The 12,979-nt window shown below is 31.7% G+C and overlaps 1 protein-coding gene across 1 annotated transcript; it reads left to right on the top strand.

The window, feature by feature from the left end:
* Positions 1–4,126: 4,126 nt before the first annotated feature.
* Positions 4,127–8,534, top strand: LOC149904462 (cuticle protein 19-like). The gene is made up of 4 exons (XM_090107027.1): positions 4,127–4,219; positions 6,096–6,233; positions 7,910–8,006; positions 8,246–8,534. The coding sequence occupies exons 1-4, from the start codon at positions 4,205–4,207 to the stop codon at positions 8,404–8,406; spliced, it is 411 nt and encodes a 136-aa protein (XP_089963153.1). The 5' UTR covers positions 4,127–4,204; the 3' UTR covers positions 8,407–8,534.
* Positions 8,535–12,979: the final 4,445 nt, after the last annotated feature.

Consider the following 12,979-nt stretch of genomic DNA (forward strand, 5'->3'; position numbering starts at 1 on the left):
TTTAGGGTGGAAATATAAAATTTGTTGTATCCTTTTGTTTTTATTTTATTATTATTATCTGTTATTGGAGCTGGAAGGGATTGGTCATTATCCCCCACGGAGACCAACCGGCTTGGGGGCGATATGGAGTTTATTTTGTTAATGTCGTTAAATTGTTTTGTCTTGTTCGTTGTGTTCTTCCGGTTTCCGACGTGTGTTAGTTGCTATTGTTTATTTAAATCTGACGTTGACTGCGATCTGTTCCTATACATTCGTTCAAATGCATTTATTTTATTAATTTTTGGTCTAACATCATTGACGTCAGTAGGTGTCTTTGGCGAGTTGGATTGCTCTCTCTTCCTTTTATCCCGTGAAGTCCCTACATCATCTTTGACAATTAGTTTGTCGTGCTGAATAAATGCTATTCGACCCTTCTTCCGTTCTTCTTTTAGTTGAGGTATGAGTTCTCTCCTCTTTTCTAACACTTCTTTACTAAAATCTTCTTTAACAAAAACTGTTTTGGGCAGGCTTTTCCTATTTCGCAATACTTCGTTTCTTTTCCAGACATTTAGCATATTCACTAAAATTGGTCTAGCTTTTCCTTTTTCTTTGCCAAGTCTATACGCTTTATTTATATCTCGCTTATTAATTTCCATGCCAGACTGTTTTAAAGTATTTACTATAGTTTCTATTATATTGGTGTTATCTTTCGACTCTTCGAAGCCATAGAATATCAAGTTATTTGCCTTTTTCCCAGATTCCAGATGTTTTAGTTTTTCATTTAAGTTTTCTATTTCCTGTTTTAGGTGTTGATTTTCTTCTAAAATAGGTTTGAGTTTATTATTCATTTCCTCTAATATCCCCCTTGTTATTGATTCTGTTAATGTTGCGGTTTGTTTCTCCATTTCAAGTTTTATTTTCGAGAAAAGCATTTGCATTTGGTCGTCCATATTAAAAGTTGCTGTTTTTGTCTTATCTATTTTGTAAAATATTACTATTATTTTTTGCTTATTAAATTATTCAATTTTATTTTTATTTATTTTTATATAAATATAAATTTTAGAAATGGCAACACTCGAAGATGAAGTCACGTAGTACAGAACGTCTTATGAAATTCTTATGTTGGTAGCACTGCTAACTGTAGACTAGAGTGTCAACTGTCAATTGTCACTTGTCAAAGCAAATTTTATAGTTGTAGGTTAATAAATATGTTTTGCACTTAATTCGTCTTCTGTAATGAATTGACGCGTTTTATATCACTGTTTTCACACTTCAATCTTAGTCTTATGGAATCACTTGCACAGGTTACAGTTTAATGAAGATTTTACACAGTTTAGAATTTAAGTTAACGGAGCGAACTTCGAAACGTCTGTTATATTTGACACTCGAACCGGAACCGGAAATTAAAATCTTTAATTAATATTTTGATAATACATAATCCTGTCATTCTGCTTTCAGTCACGATCCATAATTAAATGCATTATGTATTTTTATTGTATAAAAACACTAAGTATTCCGGATTTTTGTAGGATTCTATCCATCCATTCAGCCAATATGGGTCCATCCTTGTCCCAAAAATGTTCACAAATCGCTGTATTTGGCTTAGCTCATCTACTGTTATCTAACTAAATCTTCTTACCACATAGCGGTAGAGCCTCCAATAGTGCGTCTTTTGGTGAATAATTGCCATTCCAAACACCAACGAGCATGCATTCTACGAGCTTTGTGGCCACTTTTAACAGATTTTATGAGCAGTGACAGTTAACTCAGTTTTTCTTAGAATTTTCTTATTTCTATCACGCAGAGAATTTCTAGCAACCCTCTCTTCATTGATAGTTGAGTTACTTTTAAGTTTATTCATCACCACTTGTCTATGAACATGTTTCTACGAAGAATGATATTACTAATGCTACGGCCACACTACCTTACCGTCTACCGGGCTGTTACCGCAATAATTATGGCATTATATTACCGTCTAAATTACTGCATGAACTGGTGTGGTTACACTAGAGTTTACCTAGATATGTGTGAAATTATTGGCATTTACCGCAGCAAAAAAATATTAGTTAATAATTAATATATAATATGGTTTCTGTAATAATTCATCAAGGATGCTTTCTTTTTCAAAAGGATTTTTTCTTTTTCAAATCATCTATTGTACTTGGAAATGATAAATTTTGTTTGATCCGACACCACGCATCATTGTGTACACTGCGATTTTTATAGTTCTTCTGTCGGGTATCCCAAAGAGAAGAATTCCAAGAATTCCAAAAATTAGCGCCATTGAGCGCTTTTTCATTTGACCACTCCATGTCGGTCGATACGTGCGTCGCCGGTGAGCTCATATTGCACACTGGACAAACGGTAGTGTGGCCGCAAACGCAATAATTACCGCGGTAATCTTCTTTGATGTGCGAAAGAATACCGCCGCCGGAGCTATTGCCTACCACCATTTGTCATATTGATTGGCATTGTAGAATTATGGCCATAAGTCGTGGTTACACCTAGGTGTTGTTAAAGTTGTGGCAATAATTATTGGCATATCACGGTAGTGTGGCCGTAGCATAACGCATTGCCATACGAATATAGCTAAAACAGCATTGCTTTTGATTTGATTTACAACAAATATGATAAAAATTTTAAGGGTAAAATAAATATAAATTATAATAATACCTGCCCTATAACGTTCGCGTTAGTTATTTCTCATTTTCTCATATTGACTAGTAGCGACCTCTATGCAAATAATTTTAAAACAAGTCGTACTTTCAAGTCAGTATTGATTACTTAGTGCTAACTTAACAGAACCGCTATCCGAAGTTAAATATTTCTGTATGACGTTCAAGTTAGTTTTGCTAGTTGCCGCACGATGGCGCTGATACAAAATAATTTTGCATCGTATTTTAAAAAAAGACTGGATATCTTTATATAGAGGTAATTTAATAAAACACATTGTTCTTTATACTATTAAGATGTTCTGTAATTTGACGAAGTATGACTGAAAATCGCTTCTTAGGATGTTAAATTGAGTAAGTTTTTATTCGAGTTTATATTTTCCCTACTATTTAAGACTGGATCTATTCTAAATATTACATTTTTAATTTTTCTATTCATTATTTCTTAAATATGTCATCAGCTCGACCATACAAGTAAATAAGCAAACTTCTATTTATTACGATAAGCTTATTTAACTTTTATAATTTATTAACAATATTTTCTTCTATAAATATTAGTATTCTGATATATCAGAAGTTATTTTCAGTGATATACTTAATCACAATAACATAAATATGGCATCTTTTTATGTAAAAAAATTATTGACAATTCTAGAAAATTCGAAAAAATCTAAAACTTGTTACGTATAATATTAGCGCTATTGGTAAGAAAGTAGGGCGCAAGAAATAACTAGGTATGTTCACACGGTCACTGGTCTAAAAAGTAACCTTGTCTTAATGGTGATAATGAAAGCTGAATCATCTCTTATTTCAGGATTCATATTTAATAAAAGATATATAAAAGTTTATGTTCAGAAGATTCACACAGAAGAAAATTATAATTCCCTTTACGATAATTAAGGAAGTCCAAATGACGCCATTTTTCAGAATACCTGCCTTAAACTTATATTTTCAGGAATTAATTATAAGATATTCTTTTTGTATATACAATTAAATATGTTCTTTTTTTTTTAATTAAGTAAGTTATCACTTTAACACTATTTTCTGATGAGAATAATGTTGGAATTGGAACAAACATTTTTAAAACAATGCTTTTTAAAGTTTTCGGTGTTCTCTAGTGTAATAATTTACATGAACATTAAATATTAGGTCTGGCTAAAATACAATCATAATACTACTAGTCTACTGTAGAAATAAAAATTAATAAATGTTCAAACTACGAATTAAATTACTTATTAATTATTGAAAAAGCTCTAAGTGTATGAATACAAATTTGCATGAATGGATGCCTAAAATATTTTCTTTCTAGTATTAACTAATTTTTAGGATCGTAATTATTCTTTCCTAAACCTGATTGGTCAGTGCTACTCTCCAAAGATGAAATGTTCCACATATAACAATACAAAGGATACTTTAATTTCATGGGTTTCCTTGACTACTAAATGATTAGGATGTATACGCCATAGTGGTGTAATCAGAACTAATATAAACAGAAGCGGAATAGAACCACCATCATTGTTAGTTCAGTCCTGTTGTACTCAAGGAGGAACATAATGCGTGGTATACAAGTAAGTGTTGTGATATGTGATAATAGTGAAATAATACATTCTAAATGTGATATAGGTATCATATTAAACTCAAACATTTATTTATTCAAATAGACTTCTTCTAGAAGCACTTTTGAATCGTCATTACATATTTTTAACATTTACCACCGATTCGGAAAGCAGTATCTACGGAGAAGAAGATTAAACAACAAATAAGATATTTAATTGTTATAGTTTTAACTATTAAATCATTTCTGAAGGACTTTTAGTGATCATATTATGTTTATTTATGCGTTAATTGTTCCAATGTAATGTAGATAATTGGTTCATACAAATTACTATTGACTCATTTGTTGGACTGCAATTGTATAATAAAACGCTTTGATTGATTAATAAATAATTTAATTTTAGTAGTACTTGGTTTTTAAATTAGAATATTGTGCAGAACTATAGTGCACTTGATAATAGGTCATCTATTATTAAAAACATGAGTTTCTACTGATATCGAAGATGCTGCGATACATGGTAGAGATGCTTATGAAAATTGTCTGAAAATAAAAATTTTGGGATGGCAAAAATGATTTAAACTAAATTTTTTTTTAAATATTCATAACTTCAGTTAAATTATATTAGTGCCTTTATTGTAATTTTAGACAAAAAGTATTACTGGTAAACATATTTATTGTTACACATATTTTCATATCATTTGTTACATAACGATCAGCCTATTGAAGAGAAAAACATTGATTTTTCTCTGCAAATAAAAATTATTGTCATACACGCATTGAGCGCGTTTATGTCGTTTTTAACGATTTTATTAACATGTTAGTGATTATTATGACTTCATAGAAATAACCAGACTATTTGTTCTACTTCATAATTTTAATTGATTCTTATTTAGAATTATTGCAATTAGCTTTTCATATTTTTGAGTAATTAAACTTCAAAAAATTTCAATGAAAATAAAAAATAAAAAGGGCAAAAAATTCATTCATCAGAATGTAGAATTTTAATAAATTAAAATTTAAAAGTATGTATTATGTCAATATTTGATGGTAGGTACTTTTATTTTATAAATGTTAATATTAACAATATACGGACAATATTCATAAATATCTCAGTTAAAAATCTTTACTTATTTATAGAGTGCTGCAGGTTTTAACTTCATATGGTGTGATATGCACTACAACAAAATTCATAATAAATGCAGTATAATAAAAGTGATCATAAAAATGTCTCATCAAAAATATTGCGTTTACACTTTATATTTTCCACTACAATTAATAGCGTGTCAACTGGCACATATTATGAGAAGCAATTGCACTCTACCGGCAGTTAAACTAATGCCCTAATTAAAACAAAACCTATTACTCATTTACTGTACATAATTTAGTGCGAAAAGCCATCCTTCCTGTATTGTCAACACCCATCAAACACGTAATAAGAATAGCTTTAATCGAATCATGTAAGCGGAAAATGAATACGTCTATTTTCATTTATTACCTATAACGCTTCCTGCGTTTGTTTTTATGCGCCCCATTGTTATATTTCTTAATCTCATACGTAAGATTAAATACTGACATATTGTCCGTACATTGTTCCGTCGTGTTTGTGAATAGACAATACGACCTTATTTGGTTTACATGGTGGCAAGTTCATTTTTGTTTATTGTTATTTGATATCCAGTGTTATTTAATTGTATTTTAAGAGGTGAAGGTTAATAGGTTGTGCTACTGATATATTGATTATAATTATATAGGTACTCAAAGAATCTGAACGACTATCTGATATTATACCTTACAATATGGAATATGAGCCAATTATATTTAGGAATCGATAAATAAAACAAAAAGTAAGTAAATTAATATATTATGTATTTTCGTTATTACATTTCCAGATAGTGTCGTTCTTGGCCGTATGTGTAGCAGCGCATGCTGGGTACGTCGGTTATTCTGGAACGGGTGGTTATGGCTTTGCTGCAGACAATCCAGGATATGCCAGCTCCAATATTCATTCAGCTTCTGGAGGATATTATGTAAGTAAAATATTAATGTTTAAAAAATAATTTGGTTAAACCCATTAAGCATGTGTCCTGGCGTTATTTTTTTGAAAGATCGATCAAAATGAGTGCTTCTCAAAAATTTCATTTCAATAATAGATAAGTTGAGTAATGTAATTGAATGTATGCGTTATATCATTTTATCTATATATCCCATTACGGATCAGACAATGTAACACATTTAATTTTTCTTTATATAACTTCAAAACCTATACATTCTATCCATACTAATATCATAAATGCGAAAGTAACTCTGTCTGTCTGTCTGTTTCTCAATCACGCCTGAACTACTGAATCAATTTGCATAAAATTTGGTATAGAGATATTTTGATACCCGAGAAAGGACATAGGATAGGTTTTATCCCGGAAATCCTACGGGAACGGGTTTTTCTTTGAAAACGTGGGCGAAGCCGCGGGCGGAAAGCTAGTATAATATAAATTCGTATACCTGCTACAAATTCTGTGCTATAGAATCTTCACTTTGTAGTCAATTTCATTCTTACACATACTTAGGTATATTATGATATAATAGCAATCACTCAAGCATTCCCAAAATGCGTAATACGCGCAGGGCCATTTTCTAAATTAGATTCCCTGGCCCATATTATGCAAAACTTCAAATCCACTGTCACAAACCGTGACGATCCTTGCGCCACCGTCACTACGAATATGCGTAGCTCCGTAGCTAGGCCATATAATCACAGGTTTTACGCAAGGTCCGAAAACACTTATGTTCTAAAAAAGGTCTATAAACATTTGTTCTTACAAAAACAATGCATTTTAAGGATGATAGGATAACAATAAAGTATAGCAGTGAATCTTTTGGTATTACTTACCTTTATTTAAAAAGCGTGTTTTTATCAGTAAGTTGACAATTAAATGCTTAAATGTTTTAGTTTATTGTCATCCTAGTACATAAATTCAACGAGATATGAAGCATTTTTAATATTAATATGATTCATGATGTGACTCATGAAGAACATCAATTACAAGAAGTCTCTTAGTAAAAAATGTCACAATGATTCATATAGGTTGTTAGGTCATGGAAATAGATCTATTTTTTTATTGGCTATTGTTATATATGGAATTTTAATTTATATAATTGATGTCACACTTAATGAAATTAACTGCCAGTTAGTATTTGAAAAAAAATATCGCTAGAAAAATTTCAGCCTTTAGAATTCGTTTCAAGTGCTTCAGCTACATATATATTATATAAGTAGTGTTTTGACATACTTAGGAAAAAGTTTCTAATAAGGGCCTATATACGCACATAGAGACACCACAAGTGCATTAAAATTACATAATATCAGCCATAATACTGTAAAATACCAAAAAATATGGTTTTATGTTATGGTTTCAGAGCCATCTAGTGATACTACAGTTTACTTTATAATACGTAATGTCAAATTGTAGGTATTGTAAACAGTAATACTGCACATAAATATTGCACGAGAGGTCGCTATAGGAAAAAATAATTGTTGTTCATAATCTGAGAATGTAAAAAATACGTTGGGCTGCCAGTAGGTGCTATGTCATGCCATGTTTTTAAACCCATTAGCCCACAAGTATTGTAAAGTACCTAATATTAGATTAATTAGAGACGATAATTTATAAATAGCTACTATTTTAATGCTGTATGTTTCTTTCAGTCTCGTCCCAAATATGCGTTTGATTATTCCGTGAGTGACCCACATACCGGCGACCACAAGACGCAATGGGAAACTCGTGATGGTGATGTAGTGAGAGGTGATAATTATAATATTTGCTATTAACATATGCATTATACTTAAATTAAACCTAAACATTTATCTGAAGTTTCCAAAAACGAAGAAATTTCTTCAGTTTGTAAAGCTTTTATGTTTCATGTTGTTTTCCTCGTCATAATAATATCTTCATCGTACTGACGACGAAGTTTTGGTTCATTAATATTGGCATTCATTATTGTAAATTCGAATATAATAATCCAATAATTTTGTAAATTTCAGGTGCCTACTCACTCGCCGAACCAGATGGCTCCACTCGTATTGTCGAATACACCGCTGATAAAATCAATGGTTTCAACGCGGTTATCAGAAGAATCGGTAGAGGGCAGCACACACAGTTTTTTGGAAATCAGTTTAACGCTGGTTACCATGGCTACCACTAGATGGCGCTGTTTTAACTTTAGATCGTAGTATAATTTATTCGAAATTCGAAAATAGTTATAATTTGTTTATTTGTGGCGTTTATCAATTATTTTGTACGAAATAAAGTTGTTTAACATTTTTTACATATCTTCTGATTTTTATTTATGCATATGCATGGGCATAACCATGCCCATAAAAAAAAATCTATTCAAAGTTCGCACTTCTTTGTGAAGAACCAAAAATATCTACTCATAAGATAGCTCTTTGGAAAATCATTTATTCGATTTAATGTATTCTCATTATTCTACGTGTATTAATTGTTTTTTCCTTAATCATCGATGCGCGTAAATTTATGCAAATATTTCATATCGCAATAAAATTTTTAATTGAAAATTTTAGCGAAGATCACACCTATCGCTATTTGCTTGACTAATAATGTGTGTCGATAGAATTTTTTAACGCGGAACATATTAAAAGTGAATTAAAAACAGTATTGATGGATCATTATGTCAAATGTGTAATTTTTCCACAAAATTAATTGGACACAGTGTAATAATATCATTATGTATGTTCTACATCAACGACTGTCTGTACATAGACATATCCTTGTGGATACTAATAATGCATGAAATAAAGGACTCTGCTCGAATGTAACAATACCTATCCTAACCCCATTTTTCGCAAGTTAGGTACGTAGAACTTATACCATAGTAAAGGTTCTTTTATACATTTTACTCAACCAGAATTATTAATATATTTTATGAAACCAGAGTCAATCAAAGATTTTTAGATTCTTCTTAAAAAAAACATAATAAAGGTAACTTAAAAAAAATATTTTAATTTCTATCACAAATATAGGTATTTTATTTTAATTCCCGTTCATCCCAGACGTACTTAGAGGGATAGCCTAGTAGATGATAATAATTTCATCAAATAACAGTTTCATTGCTTCACTTTTCTGTTTTTAGGAAGATATAAAAAGATAATAAGAACTGTTAGAGTGTGTTACAGTTCTTATTATCTTTTGATAATTTCGTTCCGTTATAAGCTACACAAAGAACTAATTTAAATAATTCTAATATTATTATAAATTTATTTGAGTATAATTTATAATACTTTACATGCTTACCAAATGTGTGTTATTGATACACAATATACATAGAGAAATGATGGATTGGAAAAATTTGTATGATATTCTTCCTTATACAGGGTGTAATCGTTAAGTGTGCACAGGCGATTTTTCCGTAAGTATTACAGATAACAAAAAACTTTAAACTGATATCGAAAGTACTTAACCTAATGAGTAAAATGGCCGTAATAAATTTTTAAAAATAAATCGAGAAATATCTAAAAAAATTTCTTTAAACCCTCCCATACATTAAGTATGAAATATGAATATCCCATATAGTCCAGTCTGTGGGGAAATGTAAAAGCCTCTGCTCTACAAAAGGTGGCGTAGAAAATGTTTTGAAAAAATATTGTTTAGGTATGAAAGGTTAATAAAAATCCAAGTTTTCGACCTTGACGGACCCAGGCGCTAGCCGCCATCTTGAATTAAAGGTGCTAAAATTAGGTATATTTTAAATAACTTCTCAATTGTTTACTAAATCACAAAAGTGTCTATGAGGGGTTCAAAGAAGACAAAATTACCTACATTTTTTTCATACATGATTATTCTGTAAGTCTTAAAGGTAAAAAGTTACAAGCGACGGAAATAACAATATTTACAGAAATCATATAATTTTAATTTTGTTTAAAAATTGTGAAGCAATCTTTTTTTATTCTTTTTGATGGCCCGGGCTGGTTAATGGTGGCTTCTTCATTATCGTCGCTGAAATTTTCTGTTTCATTGTCTGAATTTTTAGTTTCCAACCACGAAATTTCGACGATTAAATTTACTTTTTATTGATAACTTTATGAATCGTTCATATCGGATATCTTCTAAGGATTCCTTATCCATGTCCCCTCCGTAAAAAGTTACTAGAAAGCGTGCTCCAGCGTCTTCCATTTCTTCTGGTCATGATGACGAAATTTCATGGTTGGAAACTAAAAATACAGACAATGAAACAGAAAATTTCAGCGACGATCATGAAGAAGCCACCATTAACCAGCCCGGGCCATCAAAGAGAATTAAAAAATGATAGCTGTACAATTTTTAAACAAAATTAAAATTATATGATTTCTGTAAATATTATTATTTCCGTCGCTTGTAACTTTTTACCTTTAAGACTTACAGAATAATCATCTATGAAAAAAATGTAGGTAATTTTGTCTTCTTTGAACCCCTCATAGACACTTTTGTGATTTAGTAAACAATTGAGAAGTTATTTAAAATATACCTAATTTTAGCACCTTTAATTCAAGATGGCGGCTAGCGCCTGGGTCCGTCAAGGTCGAAAACTTGGATTTTGATTAACCTTTCATACCTAAACAATATCATTTCAAAACATTTTCTACGCCACCTTTTGTAGAGCATAAATACCTATAGACTGGATTAATATACATTTAATATGAAAGATTTTAGCTTTCTTTTTTGACATTTTCCACGTTTTTCCGGACATTTACACGCATTTCCGGGAATTTTCCGGACATTTCCCAGGCATTTTCCAGGGATTTTCCAGGCATTTCCACGCATTTTCCGGACATTTTCACGCATTTTCCGGATATTTTCCGGACATTTTCACGCATTTTCCGGATATTTTCCAGGGATTTTCCAGGCATTTTCCAGGAATTTCCACGCATTTTCCGGACATTTTCACGCATTTTCCGGATATTTTCACGCATTTTCCGGATATTTTCCAGGGATTTTCCAGGCATTTCCTACGGTTTTTCCGGAAATTTCCAGGCATTTTCCGGTTATCTTCCGGGAATTTCCCAGGCATTGTCTGGGGATTTTCCGCGCATTTCCCGGGGATTTTCCGGATGTTTTCCAGATATTTTCTGGACATTTCCGTGCATGCGTGAAAATGTCCGGAAAATATCCGAAAAATGCGTGAAAATGTCCGGGAGGAGCGTGGAACATGCCTGGAAAATCCCCTAAAAATGCCAGGGAAATATCCGGAAATGTCTTGAAAACATCTGGAAAATCCCCGGGAAATGCTCGGAAAATCCCCGGACTATGCCTGGGAAATTCCCGGAAAATAACCGGAAAATGCCTGGGAAATGCTCGGAAAATGTCTGGAAAATATCCGGAAAATGCGTGGAAAGTTCTGGAAAATGCCTGGAAGATCCCCGGAAAATGCCTGAGAAATGTCCGGAAAATGTATGGGAAATGCGTGGAAAATGCCTAGAAAATCTCCGGAAAATGCCAGGGCAATGTCCGGAAAATGTCTGGAAACATCCGGAAAATCCCAGGGAAATGCTCGGAAAATCCCCGGAAAATGCCTGAGAAATTCCCGGAAAATGCCTGGGAAAATCCTGGAAAATAACCGGAAAATGCCAGGGAAATGTCTGGAAAATATCCGAAAAAATGCGTGGAAATGTCCGGAAAAGGCGGGAAAATGCCTGGAAAACCCCTGGAATATGCCTGGGTAATGCCTGGACAATATCTGGAAAATATCCGGAAAATGCGTGAAAATGTCCGAAAATGCGTGGGAAAATGCCCGGAAAATGCCCGGAAAATACTCGGAAAATCCCCGGAAAATATCCGGAAAATGCGAGAAAATGTCCGGAAAGAGCGTGGAAAATGCCACTTCAAATTTGCGAAGTAATTAAAGCAGAAAACCAAAAAGAAAAAGAAAGCTAAAATCTTTCATATTAAATGTATATGGGATATTCATATTTCATACTTAATGTATGGGAGGGTTTAAAGATAATTTTTTTGATATTTCTCGATTTATTTTAAAAAATTTATTACGGCCATTTTACTCATTAGGTTAAGTACTTTCGATATCAGTTTAAAGTTTTTTGTTATCTGTAATACTTACGGAAAAATCGCCTGTGCACACTTAACGATTACACCCTGTATACAAATAACCTTTTCTACTTTATAAAATAACGAAATTACTTTCACATGTTCGTGGAATATTATATCAGAATATAATTTCTTATATAAATATACTAAACTATCGTGATATGATTATGATATATTTTATCGGAAATCAATTAGTTTTATATACATGGTGGCATAACAAAATGCTATGGAATTGCAGTAATTCAGAATTTCTAAGTAGTGAAGTTGTTAACTAGTCCAATTATATGTGTTCCTCTTGATGTAACGCGTTCAATGCTTCATATTAAATGGCTTTAATCGTAACATCGGTTCAGGGATAGCGATACATCCGTATGAACGTATTTCATTTTAATAGCTTTGGAAATTTCTAGGAGATTTATTGGGTGTATTATGCATTTGTCATATATAAATTAAAATTATGCATTTACTTACTAGTGATAATACATTTTTTACCCTTTTATAAAAATAATTATTTTAAATTACAATACCTATAATACTCATTTAGTTAATACCTTGATTGAAATTGAATTTTTTCACATAATAATTAATACCTTGTACTACGACTAGGACTAGGATATGAAGAATAAGATATTTTCAAATAAAAAGATAAAATGGAAAATAGCATCAACCTACCAAAAATT

The sequence above is a fragment of the Colias eurytheme genome, chromosome 11 (assembly GCF_061535395.1).
Source record: "Colias eurytheme isolate Ceu_HAF_F1 chromosome 11, ilColEury1 Martin Lab GWU primary, whole genome shotgun sequence".
Classification (NCBI taxonomy): Eukaryota; Metazoa; Arthropoda; class Insecta; order Lepidoptera; family Pieridae; genus Colias; species Colias eurytheme.

Coding starts and splice junctions, on each gene's coding strand:
- LOC149904462 (XM_090107027.1), top strand. Junction 6,234..7,909: donor CAGCTTCTGGAGGATATTAT/GTAAGTAAAATA, acceptor TGTTTCTTTCAG/TCTCGTCCCAAATATGCGTT. Junction 8,007..8,245: donor TGATGGTGATGTAGTGAGAG/GTGATAATTATA, acceptor TGTAAATTTCAG/GTGCCTACTCACTCGCCGAA.